We start from the raw sequence: 18,863 nt of genomic DNA, 5'->3' as shown, positions 1-18,863 counted from the left end.
AGCTCACCGGACACTGTCGGAACCACGCTTTCCAGGGCTTGGGCCCCTCTCTCGGGGTGAACCCATTCCAGGGCGCCCTGCCCTTCACAAAGAAAAGAGAACTCTCCATGGGGCTCCCACCAGCTTCTCCGGGATCGGTCGCTTTTCCGCACTGGACGCCTCGCGGCGCCCGTCTCTGCTAGTCCGTGGTAATTCTGAAAGTAATTTGAGGTCAGTAGGTCACATGAGGTGTGCAATGTGTAGGGTGTGCAATGTGCAGGCCCACTGATTGTACATTCTGAACCTTGTTTGAGGTCAGTAGGTCACATGACCAAGGAGCTATTGAAATGCTAAAGTTAACAAAATTTATGTAAAATCGTGTGAGATGAAAATGGACAAACTTAAGGGTGTGCAATATAGAACGGTAGCCAGTGGACATTCTGAACCTTGTTTGAGGTCAATAGGTCATATGACCAAGGAGCTTTTGAAATTAGAAACATTGATAAACATTGAAAATTTATGTCAATTTGCGTGAGATGAAAATGGACAAACTAAAGGGTGTGCAATGTGTAGGCCCACTGATTGTACATTCTGAACCTTGTTAGATGTCAGTAGGTCATATGATCAAGGAGCTATGGAAATTTGAATGTAAAAAAAGCGTGTACTTTGTTTACGCTCCCTAACTAATTCAACTAGGAATACAAAATGCCGCTCACATTTCCATATGTTTATTCGCTTTGGAAAGCAAATTAATGTCCAAATCTTGAAAATAAGACATGTGCATTGTTGTGCGCAATTTTTCCAACATCATGACACTTATTAGGAGTCTGTGGCTCAAGTGGATTGAAGGTTATTGAGGTTTGAAAGCGTGAATATCCGTCGAATATCCAATCTGAAACTGATTTTACCTCGGTGGAAAGCTGCACGTGAGGCAGGCAACCCCGCACAAGAGTGTCCCATGCAAATTTCTCTGCTTTCTCCAACTCCACCCTCCCTTTATATTGTCTTTTGCTACCGCCGATTCATTCCGTTATTGTGCGCCCTGAGGTGTGCACCGCATCGGAACCGCTTTGGCGAACTGGGTAGCCAAGCATATAGGTCAAAACTAATAAAAGTTCTGGGCATAGCCGTATTTAAACATGGATCTTCATCAACGAGGTTGGTTAGGATGGGCAACTCTGTTTGCCATTGCGTTATCAGTGAACAGTTTGAGCAAACGCGACATGTTTGATTATGGAGAGCAAGCTGGAGACCAACTGTTGGATCAGGGGACCGACCAAACTCAAGCACTTATTTTGAACCAGTCAATGTTCTTCTTCGATGCCGCATATGACACTGTTTATGTGAGTATAATTAGGTTTTATGCACATGCGAAAATAGTAGCTTAATTATACGCGAGAATAGCTGCAAAATATATCAATGGCAAACATGCACAGAGAACCCCTTCCTATGCATCCATTGTGATAGGCTATTTTATCCATGAAAGATAGCTAGCAAAACAATTACATCCTATGTTCTCAATTAGTTTACCATCTCATGCATGTGCCACATTTCACATCATTCAAAATCTGTTCACAAGTACTCTTTGATGATAATCACATTAGCATAAATTGCTCAAATTGCATGAATTGGGGGGATGAAAGGCCATGTGGAATGTTGCTGGGAGGGTTTGGAATGTCAGTCAGTTCATTATGTGACTGATAAGGCTATCAATGCCCACCTTCATAAACAATGGCTTGGCTTTGTGCCTCCTTATACTGTAGAATATCACATTCCAACAAATCATGTGGTGATGGTTGATAGAGAATGATACATTCATTGATCCACACATGTCTTTAGTTTAGAATGGTTCAGATCTTCCCAAGCGCCTGAAAGTTGCCCAAAATGTCACATTGGCAATTGTCACCCCTGTCGTCCCCAAATGTCCATCTCTCTCTCTCTCTCTCTCTCTCTCTCGCTCTCTCAATTCAATTCAATTCAAGGGCTTTATTGGCATGGGAAACATATGTTAACATTGCCAAAGCAAGTGAAGTAGATAATAAACAAAAGTGCAATAAACAATAAAAATGAACAGTAAACATTACACTCACAGAAGTTCCAAGCTCTCTCTCTCTCCTACATCTTTGTATGATGTATCTACTGCATTATAAATGAATTCCCCCTTTAGCTATGGACCCCAGACAGTGCAGTGTAAGGGTTAATTAACCCAAACAATGACTAGTCTGTTCATTAAAAAGCACTGAGCCCCATTGTTGAAGATTGACAAAACATTAAACCCAGAAGGTCCAGGTAAACTCACCCTATGCCCCATTAGAAAGCTTTGTCTGTGACGTGACCCGCCTTTTGTCGGATCAAAAGACAGAGACGGCACAGAGAACTGATGAGGTCCCCACACAGCAGGACTATTGTGTGATTTATCTCCAAAGAGGCTACAGATTTAGATTTTTGATTTTATTTGGATCTCTTTTAGTCCCCATTTGGACTAATCTTCCAAGAGTCCTTAAACAGAGTGACCTTAAAGCTCAGACACACCGGTATGATTGTCAAACGTTTGTCTGCCGACTGTACTTAGCACCTCTGAATAGTGTCGGTAGTCAATCTCTTTTGTGTTCACACAGCAAAGACCTTGGAAGGTGTCAGCCACACAGCCTTGTTAAAATACTCCAAACCAGAAGGTGGCAGTAGCGTTGCTTGGCAATGCATATCCATGTGTATTGCTTATGGCCTATATTTGAAGCTGCTGTATCTGCGCTAATGTTGCCAGATAACTACAGTACCTGGCAAGATGACGAAGAAACTATTTAATTCACTCTCCATAATCGCATACTGCCAGTGCCAGCCCATAGCAAAATGTTTAGCTAGCTAGATAACATTAGCATATACGCTAGCTAGTACAACATAGCTAGCTAGCTAAGGACACTGCACCAACTTTTATTTTAAACAGGTGGATCAGCTTAATATTGCGGAAAGATTGTTGCTTCCATCAATGTAATTATCTGCATAATTTCCAATCCCACATATATTTTGGGGGTAAAACTATATATCCATATACATACACGTATGCATACATATACACATATATACATACACATACCTATATAGATATACATACTTTTTTAAGAATATACCTTTATTATTCCCCGCAAACCCTACCACCCTTCCCCCAATTGGAGTAAATTAATAAACACTTAGGCTTCTACCTTCAGTTTATACATCTTATACACATTTTACAGACACAATCTATTTTACAATAGTTATATTTTCTTTGTTTTTAGTCCTTCCTCTATTTCTGATGTCCATCCCATTTGATTTATATTTGTAACTGTGCTATTTCACAAAATTTCTGAACCTATATACATTTTACAGATCCCGTATGTTTTACATTGGTTATCTTGTTATTAGTCCCAGCCTTCAGCTCCATTCAACCCCTCCCATCTATCTCTCAACATCATCCATTTTGGATTTCTATTTGCCATATATTTTTTCAACTGTGCTGTGATGTTTCACAAAAGTACTGAACCTTTCTATTCTCATAGCTTCTACAGATTGTAAATTAAAAATAAACATTTTTGCTAAAATAATTATTATATTATTGATTGATTGACTATGGCTTTTCAAATCACCCAGTATTGCTATCTGCAGCGTTAGTTCTAGGCAAATGTTGCAATTCTTCAGCCATTCCTGGACCTGTGACCAAAAACGAGCTACATATGGACAATACCAAAATAAATGATCTAATGACTCTACTTCCTCACAGCAAAATCTGCAGAGCTGGGAAGATTGTATCCCCCATATATATAACATTCTATTGGTTGCAAGAATTTTGTATAATCATTTAAATAGAAAAATTCAAAGTTTTGAATCCGGCATTGTTTTGCATATCAATTCATAAACAATGTGCCATGGAATGGGTACATCGAAAATCTCTTCCCAACTATTTTGCAATTTATATGGCATAGCTGTCAGTTTTTTGTTTCTTAAATGAAATTGGTATATGTTTTTATTTATCACACTTTTCTTTAACCTTTTATGTTCTTTAATACAGGGCCGACATACAAGTTCCTTACTTTTTTCCCCTTCTACTTGCCTCTTCCATTTTTGTGGTAATGCTGCAATTAATTGGTTGTAATTTTGGGTAGAGCAGACATTTCCATATGTCTGTGTTAGCTGCATGTGTGACATAACTCCACCAGTCCTATTTATGATACCATTCACTAAAATTATACGTATTTTAAAAATTTCTTCGATTTTTTTTTTTTTTTTATCAATTAGTATATTTGAGTTTAACCACAATATTTGTTGTATTATTTGTTCTGTCTTTTCAGGTGGATTAAACTGAAATTGCAACCAACTTTCTAAGGCTTTCTAAGGATATTTTGGAGATTATTTCCTTTCAAACAACCGAAAGTGAGCATGTGTAATCTGAATAAAGGGAAAAGGCCATTCTTGAACATAGGATGAGACATTCCTACCAGTTTACTAGAGAACCAGTTTTGATTTAAGTATACCTTTTGTATGACTGATACCTGTAGTAAGATGTCTAATGCTTTAATATTTAATCATTTCTGCCCTCCGGATTCATATTCGTTATATAAATAGGCCCTTTTAATTTTCTCTGGCTTGCCGTTCCAAATAAAATTGAATATATTTTGTTCATATAATTTTAAAAAGCAGGTCACTAGGTGCAAAACCATAAGCAAATAGGTAAACTGTGATATGATTAAAGAGTTAATCAGGGTGATTTTTCCACAAATAGACAGGTATTTTCCTTTCCATGGTTGCAAGATCTTATCTATTTTTGCTAACTTTCTATAAAAATGTATTGGAGTGAGATCATTTCATTCTTTTGGGATTTGTATACCAAGTATGTCCACATCTCTGTCAGACCATTTAATTGGTAAACTACACGGTAATGTAAAATGTTCATTTTTTTAGTGATCCAATACGTAATATATTAATTATATTAATTAATTATCATAATTTGGTTTTAATCCAGAGAGGATAGCAAAAGTATCTAGTTCCTCTATGAGGCCGTGGAGAGATTCTAATTGTGGTTTTAAAAGAAAACATGAATCATCAGCGTACATTGACACCTTCGTTTTTAAGCCACAGATTTCTAATCCCTTAATATTATTGTTTTATCTAATTTTAACAGCTAACATTTCGATGGCAATAATAAATAGATATGCTGATGGTGGACAACCTTGTTTTGCTCATCTAGATAGTTTAAAACCTTCTGAGATGTAGCCATTATTTATTATTTTATACCTATACATAACTTTAACCCATTTTATAAGAGAGGGCATTTATATATAAACTCCAGTTAAACTTTATCAAAAGCCTTTTCAAAATCAGCTATGAAAACCAGGCCTGGTGTCCCCGATATTTCATAGTATTCTATTGTTTCCAGTACTTGTCTTATATTATCGCCAATGTATCGACCATGTAAAAAAACCTGTCTGATTAGGATGAATAATATCTAATACTTTTTAAAATTCTATGCACCAAGCATTTTGCGAAGCATTTTGCTAGAATTTTTGCGTCACAACACTGAAGTGTAAGAGGTCTCCAATTTTTTAAATGGACTGGATCTTTATATATACCACTTGGGTCTTGTTTCAGTAATAATGATATCAGACCTTCTTGTTGCGTGTCTGATAATCTACCATTTATATAGGAGTGGTTAAAACATGCTAATAAAGATCCTCTGAGTATATCAAAAAAAGTTTTGTATACTTCCACTGGTATGCCATCCAGCCCTGGAGTTTTCCCAGTGCACTGCACTAACTTGGCAGCTAACACAGGCAGCTGTTTCATGGAAACTAGCTAATACATTGTGATTTAATTATAATGTCAATACTAGCTACAGTGGTTAGCTAGCTTGGAGGAAGTATTTAGTGTTGTATGCATTGCGTCTATGCACTTAGCTAGCTACCATCCCATAGCCTACATTGCATATGAAATGTGACTGGCTCATCCTGTCACGATCGTCTTGATATGAGTGAGAGGACCAAGGCGCAGCATTATATGAATACATCTTCTTTTTATTTATACGAAGACGGAACACGAAACACTTATTCAAACTAACAAAACAACAAACGACCGTGAAACTACAAACGCAAGTGCACACACAAACTACTTACGTTCGACATAGACTAGACATGTACAATGACCCACAACAGCTAAAGCCTATGGTTGTCTTAAATATGGCTCCCAATCAGAGACAACAGTAACCAGCTGTCTCTAATTGGGAACCCATTCAGGCAACCATAGATTTTCCTAGACAACTACACACAACATTAAACCATCTATACACCTTAACCCTCTAAACCAGGGGTGTCAAACTCATTCCACTGAGGGCCTAGTGTCTGCAGGTTTTTGGTTTTTCCTTTCAATAAAGCCCTAGACAACCAGGTGTGGGGAGTTCCTAACTAATTAGTGATGTTAATTCATCAATCAAGTACAAGGGAGGAGCGAAAACCCGCAGACACTCGGCCCCCCGTGGAATGAGTTTGACACCTGTGCTCTAAACCATACAACCCCCTAGACAATACAAAAACACATACTTCATGATGTCACACCCTGACCTGACTAAAATAATAATGAACACAAAGATAACTAAGGCCAGGGTGTGACACATCCCTGGATGTACGGAGAAAAAAGCTGGATGAGAGAATGCAAAGAGTGTGCAAAGCTGTCATCAAGGCAAAGGGTGGCTACTTTGAAGAATCTCAAATATAAAATATATTTTGATTTGTTTAACACTTTTTGGGTTACTACATGATTCCATGTGTTATTTAAAAGTTGTGATGTCTTCACTATTGTTCTACAATGTAGAAAATAGTAAAAATAAAGAAAAACCCTTGAATGACTAGGTGTGATCAATTTGAAAATGTCCTTGAAAAACAAGGACATTTCTAAGTGAACGGCAGTGTATATATTATTATTTTGTTGATCGCAATGGAACTATGCATTGCATGTTTTTTTCTGTTTTGATCTCATTTCCTTCTAACCCCCCCCCCCCCCCCCCCACAAAAAAGCCAGAATGTTTCAATGCGTGACAGCAAACGGATGAATATATTTTGCAAATGTTGTATGGTCACTGGTGTGAGTTTGTTTAAGATAAATCAGAGTGGCGTTTCCTGCTTGCACATCACCATCGCGGTCTGTTGCGTGTCATCTGTAAGATTCCGCAACGACCTCTAAGGTCTGCTTTCCTCCCACCAATCTCTGCTCCCACACCCCCTTGTGCATGTGGGATTTCCCCTTCACTCTCAATCGCAGTCTGTCGAGCTTCAGCAAATGCCGAGAGCTACCCCTCCCTCCATCCTTCGCTCCCTCTCTCCCCCGGTTTGTTCCCTCTTTCCCTTTCTCCCTCCTCTGATGCACAGGTCGAGGCTGTGTTGCTCTAGTCAGTGCCTCTCCAGCTGTCCCAGCAGCTGTCTTTGAAATTGCCCCCCTACACCACACACACACACACACACACACACACACACACACACACACACACACACACACACACACACACACACACACACACACCTCCAGGAGGGAATGTTTAGATGTTGGCAGAGGGGTAGAGGGTGGATATGTATGTGTGAGTGGGGGGTTGCGGAGTTTAATTCGTTCAGTGCTCTGTAGGAGTGGGAGAAGAGTGTGTTTGTCAGTTAGTGTGTTTGTTCAGGAAGAAAAACAAATATTTTGGTGTTTTTTGACTTGTTATATTCTGGGTGTTATAGTGCATTGAGATGGTCAATGTTGATTCTCTAACTCAGTGAACTTCTGACTAACTATATAATGGCAAGCATTTCGCTACACTAGCAATAACATTTGCTGACCATGTGAATGTGACCAATAAAATTTGATTTTGACACTTTCCTAATATTGAGTTGCACCCCCCTTTTTTGCCCTCAGGACAGCCTCAATTCATTGGGGCATGGACTCTATAAGGTGTCGTAAGCGTTCCACAGGGATGCTGGCCCATGTTGACTCCAATGATTCTCGCAGTTGTGTCAAGTTGGTTGGATGTCCTTCGGGTGGTGGACCATTCTTGATACACACGGGAAACTGTTGAGCGTGAAAAATCCAGCAGCGTTGCAGTCCTTGACACAAACCAGTGCACCTGGCATCTACTACCATACGCCTCTGAATGGCACACATACACAATCCATGTCTTAATTGTCTCAAGGCTTTAACCTGTCTCCTCACCTTTACCTACACTGATTTAAGTGGATTTAACAAGTGACATCAATAAGGGATCATAGCCTTCACCTGGATCCACCTGGTCAGTCTATGTCATGGAAAGAGGAGGTGTTCTTAATGTTTTGTACACTCAGTGCATATTTAAGTGCGCCTTATTTAATATATCAGGCTTTTAAAATGCAATATTGGTGCACAATTTCTACTTAAAATATCAAATGTATGCAAAAGGCACTCTATTCGTGGAATGACCCAGGTAGTCATTTTTCAGTGGGAATCTTAAGGATTTATCCACGAACAATGCCATTATTAGACTAACACATCTGTAAAGCTGGACAGGAGGCAAGACTGCTTGGTTCGCTCTCTCTCTCTCTCTCTCTCTCTCTCTCTCTCTCTCTCTCTCTCTCTCTCTCTCTCTCTCTCTCTCTCTATATCTCTTTCTGTCTAAGAAAACAAGTAGTTGGTTTGTCTTCTCACTTCCTCCTCTCTATATCTATCTATCTATCTATCTATCTCTCTCTCTCTCTTTCTAAGAAAACAAGTAGTTGGTTCATCTTCTCTCTTTCTCTCTCTCTCTCTATCTCTCTCTCTGTCTCTCTGTCTCTCTCTCTCTCTGCTTGTCTTTCCCCTCAACTGATAATTATGATCCCAAGTGTCTGTATGATGTAACCAAGGTGCTGTTCCTGTTCGTGCCTCTCAGGAAAGCTTTAGAGCCTTTACAGCGTTCTTTGCATAACTTTACAGCCTTGAACTTCACAGTTTTCTCTTGGGTGCGCTCTTCCAGACCCAGAGTAAACCTATATTCCTGGACTAAAAAGTCATTTTCTAAGCCCACGTATCCAGATTAAGCCCACTTCTGGATTCTGAAAGCCTACTCAGGGGAGAATGTCAGATTCTCTATTGAGCAGGCTTTCAAAATCCAGGAGTGGCTTAATTTGGGTACATGGAAAGGGTCTCCTAAAGTGATATTGGTAATGCCTACGGTCGGCTTTAGTTTGATGTCCAAGACCATAACCGAAACAAAGAGAAGGGCTTCCTGTCTTTTCAACCCCTGGAGGACTTTAAGCCAAATTCTTGTCACATTGCAGCCAAGCGACTCCTGCACTACAGGCATTTTCTTCAAGTCAAATACCTGCTGTGAGGGCAGCTATTCACCCAGATGCTTTTGTCATTCATGCGTTCCTTTGGATGAAGTGTCGTTTAGAGACGAGAGCCAAGGGCTGAGCCTGAGAGCCTGAAACAGATGTAGTACTGTAGTCTAGATTCTCCTTTGGTCCAAGCCAAAGGCTATCGCCAGATAATAATAATAATATATGGTATTTAGCAAACGCTTTATTCCAAAGCGACTTACGGTCATGTGTGGATACAAGTCTCATGTATTTAAATCAACGGTGTTTAGCCTAAAGACAAATATTTCAAATATTATCTGAAATCTTTCAAATAGTTTAGCCAGCTAAATCCCTCCGGCTTTTCAAATTCATTCAACCGGATGGGAGAATGGACTTAACATTGGTTTAGTTCCGCTATTTCTCCTTGTGCCGTAAGTAGTTGTTATCCGCGTTTTCTCCAGGTAGTTCCACTCTCTCTAAAGAGAGCAAGCTAAATTCACAAGTAATTCCAGCTAGACCTAGGCTCAAATATTCTAAGTCTGTCAAGAACTATGTGTGTTTGCTTGCACTTGCCAGGTGCCCTTTTGAGACTTATCAATTAGTTCCATTGTGCCAGGCAAGTTCAGTCAAGCACAGCTAAACTATTTGAAAGATTTCAAATTCTATTTGAGCTATTTTTCTTTAGGCTAAACACAGTTGATTTAAATACACGAGACTTGTCAGATGTGATTTGCGTCCCATTGCTTCTTCCGTTGTAGCAAAGGCACCCGAGGCTTATGGCTTTGTTGGCTGGTAGCTAGTATAAAGTATAGACCATATATTGTGTTCCCTACAGGTTATTGAAAAGAGTAGAAGCTCTGAACTATCCATTCAGACCCCAGTCTTACCTACAGGTTATGGGAATTGTGCTCTTTTAGTATTTCTCCACTAGATAATTGTATGTGTGGGGTACAGAGATGAGGTAGTCATTCAAAAATCATGTTAAACACTATTATTTTACACAGTGAGTCCATGCAACTTATTATTTGACTTGTTAAGCTCATTTTTTACTCCTGAACGTATTTATGTTTGCAATAATAAAGGGGTTGAATACTTATTGACTCAAGACATTTCAGGTTTCATTTTAAATTCATTTGTAAAAAATGTATTAAAACATAATTACACTTTGACATTATGGAGTATTGTGTGTAGGCCAGTGACACAAAATCTATTTTAAATACAGGCTGTAACACAACTGTAAAAAGTCAAGGGGTGTGAATATTTTCTGAAGACACTGTACTACAGTAATTTACGCAAAAACACAACAGTAAATACTAAAGTATACTACAGTCCGTAAAAACACTACAGTAAATACTACAGTATAGTACAGTCCGCAAGAACACTACATGAATTACTATAGTATATAAAAAGAAAATTGTACTATAGTTAACTGTAAATACTACAGTGTACGACAATAAATACTACAGTATTTATTGTAGTGTTTTTGCAGTGCAAATCAATAGTAAAAAGGTCTTCCTAATGTTTGGTATACTCAGTGTATCACAATACAATATAGGTAAACGACTCATATCCATATTTCACAGTATAAGAGGAAATTCCCAAGCACTGGCCTTAGACCAGTTTTTCCTCTCTGTTCTTTATTATGATTTGACTACACTACAATGCATTCGGAAAGTATTCAGACCCCTTGACTTTTTCCACATTTTGTTACGTTTACAGCCTTATTCTAAAATTAATTGAATTGTTTTTCTTCCCCTCATCAATTTATAAACAGTATGTCATAATGACAAAGCAAAAACAGGTTTTTAGACATTTTTGCAAATTCATAAAAAAATAAATAATGGAAATATCACATTTACTTAAGTATTCAGACTCTTTACTCTGTACTTTGTTGAAGCACCTTTGGCAGCAACTACAGCCTCGAGTCTTCTTGGGTATGTTGCTACAAGCTTGGCGCACCTGTATTTGGGGCTCTGTCAGGTTGGATGGGGAGCATCGCTGCACATCTATTTTCAGGTCTCTCCAGAGATGTTTGATCGGGTTCAAGTCCGTGCTCTGGTTGGGCCACTCAAAGACATTCAGAGACTTGTCCCGAAGCCCCTCCTGCATTGTCTTGGCTGTGTGCTTAGGGTTGTTGTCCTGTTGGAAGGTGAACCTTCACTCCAGTCTGAGGTCCTGAGCGCTCTGGAGCAGGTTTTCATCAAGGATCTCTCTGTACTTTTCTCTGTTAATATTTCCCTCGATCCTGATTAGTCTCCCAGTCCCTGCCATTGAAAAACATCCCCACAGCATGATGCTGTCACCACCACGCTTCACGGTAAGGATGGTGCCAGGTTTCCTCCAGACTTGACATTTGGCATTCAGGCCAAAGAGTTCAATCTTGGTTTCATCAGATCAGAGAATCTTGTTTCTCATGGTCTGAGAGTCCTTTAGGTGCCTTTTAGCAAGCTCCAAGCGGGCTGTCATGTGCCTTTTACTGAGGAGTGGCTTCCGTCTGGCCACTACCATACAGGCCTGATTGGTGGAGTGCTGCAGAGATGGTTGTCCTTCTGGAAGGTTCTCCCACCTCCACAGAGGAACTCTGGAGCTCTGTCAGAGTGACCATCGGGATCTTGGTCGCCTCCCTGACCAAGGCTCTTCTCCCCCGATGGCTCAGTTTGGCCGGGTGGCCAGCTCTAAGTAGAGTCTTGGTAGTTCCAAACTTCTTCCATTTAAGAATGATGGAGGCCACTGTGTGTTTGGGAACTTTCAATGCTGCATAAATTTTTTATACCCTTACCCAGATCTGTGCCTCCCCACAACCCTGTCTCGGAGCTCTACGGACATTTCCTTCAACCTCATGGCTTGGTATTTGCTCTGACATGCATTGTCAACTGTGGGACCAATCAAGTTGTAGAAACATCTCAAGGTTGATCAAGGAAAACAGGAGGCACCTGAGCTCAATTTCGAGTCTCATAGCAAAGGGTCTAAATACTTTTGTAAATAAGGTATTTCTGTTTTACATTTTTTATAAATTTGCAAAAATATCTAAAAATCAGTTTTTGCTTTGTCATTATGGGGTTTTGTTTGTAGATTGATGAGGATTTTTTTGTCAATCAATTTTAGAATAAGGGTTGTAACGTATTTGTTACTTTTATTTCTTATTTTTCTTTTGGTATTTTTCCTAAAACTGCATTGTTGGTTAAGGGCATGTAAGTAAGCATTTCACTGTGACGTCTACACCTGTTGTATTCGGTGCATTTGACAAATAAAATTGAATTTGATTTTGATCAAAATGTGGAAAAACGGAAGGGCTCTGAATACTTTCCGAAAGCATTGTATATACAAAAGTATGCGGAAAACCCTTCAAATTAGTGGATTCGGCTATTTCAGCCACACCTGTTGCTAAAGGGTGTATACAATCGAGCACAGAGCCATGCAATCTCCATAGACCACTGGATCTCAATCCTGGTCCTGGGGACATTTTTGTTTTTGCCCTAACACTACACAGCTGATTCAAATTATCAACTCATCAAGAGACTTTTATGATTTGAATCAGGCTTGTAGTGCTAAAGCAAAAATACAAATGTGCACCCCTTTGGGTCCCCAGCACCAGGATTGAGAACCACTGCCATAGATAAACATCGGCAATAGAATGGCCTTACTGAAGAGCTCAGTGACTTTCAACGTGGCACCATCATAGGATGCCAACTTTCCAACAAGTCAGTTTGTCAAATTTCTGCCAGAGCTGCCCCGGTCAACTGTAAGTGCTGTTATTGTGGAGTGGAAATGTCTAGGAGCAACAAGGGCTCAGCCGTGAAGTGATAGGCCACATAAGTTCACAGAACGGGACTGTCGAGTGATGCAGCACGTAAAATCGACTGTCTTCGGTTGCAACACTCACTACCAAGTTCCAAACTGCCTCTGGAAGCAACGTTAGCACAAGAACTGTTAGTTGGTCACTTCATGAAATGGGTTTCCATGGCCGAGCAGCCACACACAAGCCTAAGATCACCATGCGCAATGCCAAGCATTGGCTGGAGTGGTGTACAGCTCGCTGCCATTGGTCTCTGGAGCAGTGGAAACGCATTCTCTGCAGTAATTAATCACACATCACCATCTGGCAGTCTGACGGACGAATCTGGGTTTGGTGGATGCCAGGAGAACGTTACCTGCCCGAATGCACCAAAATGTAAAGTTTGGTGGAGGAGCAATGATGGTCTGGGGATGTTTTTCATGGATCGGGCTAGGCCCCTTAGTTCCAGTGAAGGGAAATCTTAACGCTACAGCATACAATGACATTCTAAATGATTCTGTGCTTACAACTTTGTGGCAATAGTTTGGGGAAGGCACTTTCCTGTTTCAGCATGACAATGCCCTCGTGCACAAAGCGAGGTCCATACAGAAATGGTTTGTCGAGATCGGTGTGGAAGAACTTGACTGGGCTGCAACGAGCATTGACCTCAACCCCATCGAACACCTTTGGGATGAATTGGAACGCCGACTGTGAGCCCGGCCTAATCGCCCAATATCAGTACCCGACCTCACTAATGCTCTTGTGACTGATTGGAAACTGCAGCAATGTTCCAACATCTAGTATAAAGCCTTCCTAGAAGAGTGGAGGTTGTTATAGCAGCAAAGGGGGGACCAACTCAATATTAATGCCTATGATTTTGAAATGAGATGTTTGACAAGCAGATGTCCACATACTTTTGGTCATGTAGTGTATAAATAAAGCAGTCAGGCCTTGTCCAGGTTGAACTGCTCCTAGATCAGTAGGGGGAACCTCAGATATCTTTCACAATAGGGGGAGACAGATATCGCATGTTCCCTGGGGGGGAGGGGAGGAAGCCTTAACTAATGTGAAGGAAGGGTCATGGCATGTTATGATTCACTGGGCAACTATTTTCACGAGGACCCTGACCGTGCTGGAAAACCGGATATTTACTTAACCGAGTTTGCAGCAGGAGAGGGTTCACTTGAACATGTTTTCATAGCTACAATCGCTTACCATTGTCAAAATTCCTAAGATTTAAATTCTAGTTGAAGTCATCATGATAAAATTAACTTTCTGAACCCCACAGCCGGTCATTCCCAGCAGTTTTGGGGTAAAAAGTGACAGGATCTCCGATTGTATCATGGACATTGACAATTGCGACTTCTACCACACTGTGGTTCAAAAACATCATTATCCAAAAACCTATTTGAACTGTAGGCTATATTTAACTTTGGCGTTATGAGAAAATCTTGAAGTTGCAGAAAATTCTGCCGAAAAACGATCATTCATGTCTTTGCTGATGATAACACATCTGCGATAATCCAATCCCAGATCAACACCAATGGCTTTCTGGCTGTAGAAGAACCTAAGGTGGAGTCTGAGTACCTGGGAAAGATGCCTGCCAGCTTCGGAATGATAGCGGCTTTCCTCGGAGATCTGGACAACAGCGACGGAGTGGGGAAGGTGTACTACCGGCAGGACAGCAGGCCCTCCGTGCTTCTCCGGACCACTGACCACATCAGCCAGGCATTCCCTCAGGACGACGAGATCAAGCCCACCCACGCCTTAATCATCACATGGGAGAACGTGGCGGCGCACGGTTCGCCTGGCCGAGGAGATGGGCTGGACAGAAAGGTAAGGAGGACCCTAATAGATTGGCCTAGATAGGGTCATATTCATTTTATGTATTTTAAAATATGTCATTGGATATATTGAATTGTTGATAAACTTGTTTTAATGCAACGTTGATATGGATAGCATTTGAAATTATAATTTGACACCATCTTTTCTATCCACCTAATATGAAGTTGCCTAAAACCCATACATTGTACAATGTAGTTGCAGGTACAGTATAGTTAGAGTGATATTACTCATGGTCACATAGTCCTTCCAACTGTGTTACCTGTTTGCAGTTTTTGTGGTGGGCTACATAGATTTTTTTGTTACATATTTAATTCACTCTACCAAGCCAGACTCAAAGGTAGTGCACTAAAGAAGTAATAGGGTGCTAGGACTCAGTTTCCCTCTTCTATCTTTTCTTTCTATCATGTAGAGAAACACCTTCCAGCTGGTGGTGGCGTCCATGGCGTCCGCCTCCTACGCCATCTTGTTCTACCCCAGGGAGGGGCTGCAGTACATCTCCACACCTGTGGCGGGCCAGAGCGAACCAGTTCACGCCGGTTTCAGCCAGGGCCTGGTCCAGCCCTGGTTCAGCTGGACCAGCAGCCAGGGGCCCTACTACCGCATCGCCACCGATGACGAGGCGTCCGTCAGACAGCTCTCCGAGTAAGTTGATTGGTTGGTGGATGGGTTGATTGGTTGATTGGATGATTGATTGATTGGATTTCTATAGTGCGCTTCCAGATGCTCCAAGAACTTTACATAGGCTTAGTAAGTGTTATTCATAGAAAACTTGGTTAGGTTTCTGTCATTATGTTTTTTTTAAAATAGTTTTTTTAGTTTAATTTCTTTTTTTTTACCCCCTTTTCTCCCCAATTTTCGTGGTATCCAATCGCTAGTAATTACTATCTTGTCTCATCGCTACAACTCCCGTACGGGCTCGGGAGAGACGAAGGTCAAAAGCCATGCGTCCTCCGAAGCACAACCCAACCAAGCCGCACTTCTTCTTAACACAGCGCGCCTCCAACCCGGAAGCCAGCCGCACCAATGTGTCGGAGGAAGCACCGTGCACCTGGCCCCCTTGGTTAGCGCGCACTGCGCCCGGCCCACCACAGGACTCGCTGGAGCGCGATGAGACAAGGATATCCCTACCGGCCAAACCCGCCCTAACCCGGACGACGCTAGGCCAATTGTGCGTCGCCCCACGGACCTCCCGGTCGCGGCCGGCTGCGACAGAGCCTGGGCGAGAACCCAGAGATTCTGGTGGCGCAGCTAGCGCTGCGATGCAGTGCCCTAGACCACTGCGCCATCCGGGAGGCCTTGTCATTATGTTTTGACCTGGTATTTGCATAGTTACATTGCATTATGGTAATTATGTAATGATTTCAATAACCTGACATATGCATAAAGCTTCTTCATAGAGGTAGGTCTCATAATGATCCATTCTGTCTTCCGCTAGGGAGACCAATTCAGGCAGGCGTGGTGTGTGGGTGTACGAGATCGGCACCTCCCCGTTCTTCTCCTCCATCACCCCAGGCCAGGTCACCAACCTGTCCCCGGAGGAGGGCGTGGCAGTTGGGCAGGTGGAGCCCGTGCCAGAGTTTCCACCCAGAAACACTGGAGAACAACAGGAGATTGAATTCCCTCACTACGAGGAGGAAGAGGAGACACCTGAGCCAGAGCTGCCCCCAACTGTCCACCCGGTCCAGTACCAGCCCAGATACCCTGTTGCCCCTGAGCCGCCCCAGCCCAGGTACCCTGAGCCAGTCCAGACCAGCTACCCTGAGCCGGTCCAGACCATCTATCCTGAGCCGGTCCAGACCATCTATCCTGAGCCGGTCCAGACCATCTATCCTGAGCCGGTCCAGACCAGATACCCTGAGACGGTCCAGACCAGATACCCTGAGCCGGTCGAGCCGGCCCAGCTGCAGCCACCCCACTATCAGCCTCAAACCCCACAGGTGGTGGTCGTGGATGAAGATGATGCCCTTGATGTTGATGGTAAGCCATGAAAGAAACAACAACAATTGAATCTGTGTCTGAAATAGAATCCTAGTCAAGACTGCCATGACATAAACATTGGTTTAGTTTAGTTTATTAGGATTCCCATTAGCTACTGCACATGCAGCAGCTACACTTCCTGGGGTCCACATAAAACATACAAATACATGACAAAGTACCGAACAGTTATAGACAAGAACAACATAAGATATTACATTAAATTCAAAAAATTTAAACAGATAAGTTATACAAAGGAAAGACACCAAGAGACAACAAAAATACTATTTACACGCTATTCATATTCCTACAGTACAGTTAAATTAGATGTTTAGAAAGAGGAGAGGCACTGTGATACATTTTCTGTTTGTTTTTTAAAGCTAATCTTGGTTTTGCCTGAGTGAGGTCTGGAGGCAGAGCATTCTGATCGACGCATTAAATCTGTTTTTGATTTGGGTACCGTGAAGAAACTCATAGTGGCGTGTCTGGTGGGGAATGTACAGTGCATTAGGAAAGTATTCAGACACCTTGACTTTTTGCATATTTTGTTACAGCCTTATTCTAAAATTGATGAAATAGTTTTTTCCCCTAAACAATCTACACACAATAACCCATAATGACAAAGCAAAAACATATTTTTTATACATTTTTGCACATTTATTTAAAATAAAAAACTGAAATATCACATTTACATAAGTATTCAGACCCTTTACTCAGTACTTTGTTGAAGCACCTTTGGCAGTGATTACAGACTCAAGTCTTCTTGGGTATGACACTACAAGCTTGGCACACCTGTATTTGGGGAGTTTCTCCCATTCTTCTCTGCAGATCCTCTCAAGCTCTGTCAGGTTGGATGGGGAGCGTCGCTGCACAGCTATTTTCCGGTCTCTCCAGAGATGTTCATTCAAGGACATTCAGAGACTTGTCCCAAAGCCACTCCTGCGTTGTCTTGGCTGTGTGCTTAGGGTCATTGTCCTGTTGGAAGGTGAACCTTCGCCCCAGTTTGAGGTACTGAGCACTCTGGAGCAGGTTTTCATCAAGGGTCTCTCAGTACTTTGCTCCGTTCATCTTTCCCTCAGTCCCTGCCGCTGAAAAACATCCCCACAGCATGATACTGCTACCACCATGCTTCACCATAGGGATGGTGCCAGGTTTCCTTCAGACATTCCCACTTGGCATTCAGACCAAAGAGTTCAATCTTGGTTTCATCAGACCAGAGAATCTTGTTTCTCATGGTCTGAAAGTCCTTTAGGTGCCCTTCGGTAAACTCCAAGCGGGCTGTCATGTGCCTTTTACTGAGGAGTGGCTTCCGTCTGGCAGAGTGACCAGTTTGGCCGGGCGGCCAGCTCTAGGAAGAGTCTTGTTGGTTCCAAACTTTTTCCATTTAAGAATGATGGAGGCCACTGTGTTCTTGGGGACCTTCAATGCTGGAGACATCTTTTGGTACCCTTGCCCAGATCTGTGCCTCGTCACAATCCTGTCTTGGAGCTCTATTGGAGTGACAATTCCTTCGACCTCATGGCTTGGTTTTTGCTCTGACATGCACTGTCAACTGTGGGATCTTCTATTCCACTCCTATTCCCCAGGCGCTATCATTTGTTGACTTCTGTAACCGTAAAAGCCTTGGTTTCATGCATGTTAACATCAGAAGCCTCCTCCCTAAGTTTGTTTTATTCACTGCTTTAGCACACTCCGCCAACCCTGATGTCCTAGCCATGTCTGAATCCTGGCTTAGAAAGGCCAGCAAATATTCTGACATTTCCATCCCCAATTACAACATTTTCCACCAAGATAGAACTGCCAAAGGTGGTGGAGTTGCAATCTACTGCAGAGAGAGCCTGCAGAGTTCTGTCATGCTATCCAGGTCTGTGCCCAAACAGTTTGAGCTTCTACTTTTAAAATCTACCTTTCCAGAAATAAGTCTCTCACTGTTGTCGCTTGTTATAGACCCCCCTCAGCCCCCAGCGGTGCCCTGGACACCA

General features: G+C 41.9%; 1 protein-coding gene across 1 annotated transcript in view; it reads left to right on the top strand.

Moving 5' to 3' along the window:
- Positions 1 to 1,022: 1,022 nt before the first annotated feature.
- The window catches only part of LOC120065331 (nidogen-1-like), a 53,278-nt gene continuing 35,437 nt past the window's right edge, over positions 1,023 to 18,863 (top strand). The window contains exons 1-4 of the mRNA XM_039016245.1: positions 1,023 to 1,322; positions 14,596 to 14,898; positions 15,317 to 15,549; positions 16,343 to 16,884. Coding sequence (XP_038872173.1) covers positions 1,119 to 1,322; positions 14,596 to 14,898; positions 15,317 to 15,549; positions 16,343 to 16,884 — 1,282 coding nt within the window. The 5' untranslated portion in view covers positions 1,023 to 1,118. The remainder of the gene's footprint in view (positions 1,323 to 14,595; positions 14,899 to 15,316; positions 15,550 to 16,342; positions 16,885 to 18,863) is intronic.

This window comes from Salvelinus namaycush, chromosome 2 (genome assembly GCF_016432855.1).
Source record: "Salvelinus namaycush isolate Seneca chromosome 2, SaNama_1.0, whole genome shotgun sequence".
NCBI lineage: Eukaryota > Metazoa > Chordata > Actinopteri > Salmoniformes > Salmonidae > Salvelinus > Salvelinus namaycush.
This window is presented reverse-complemented; position numbering and strand designations above follow the sequence as displayed.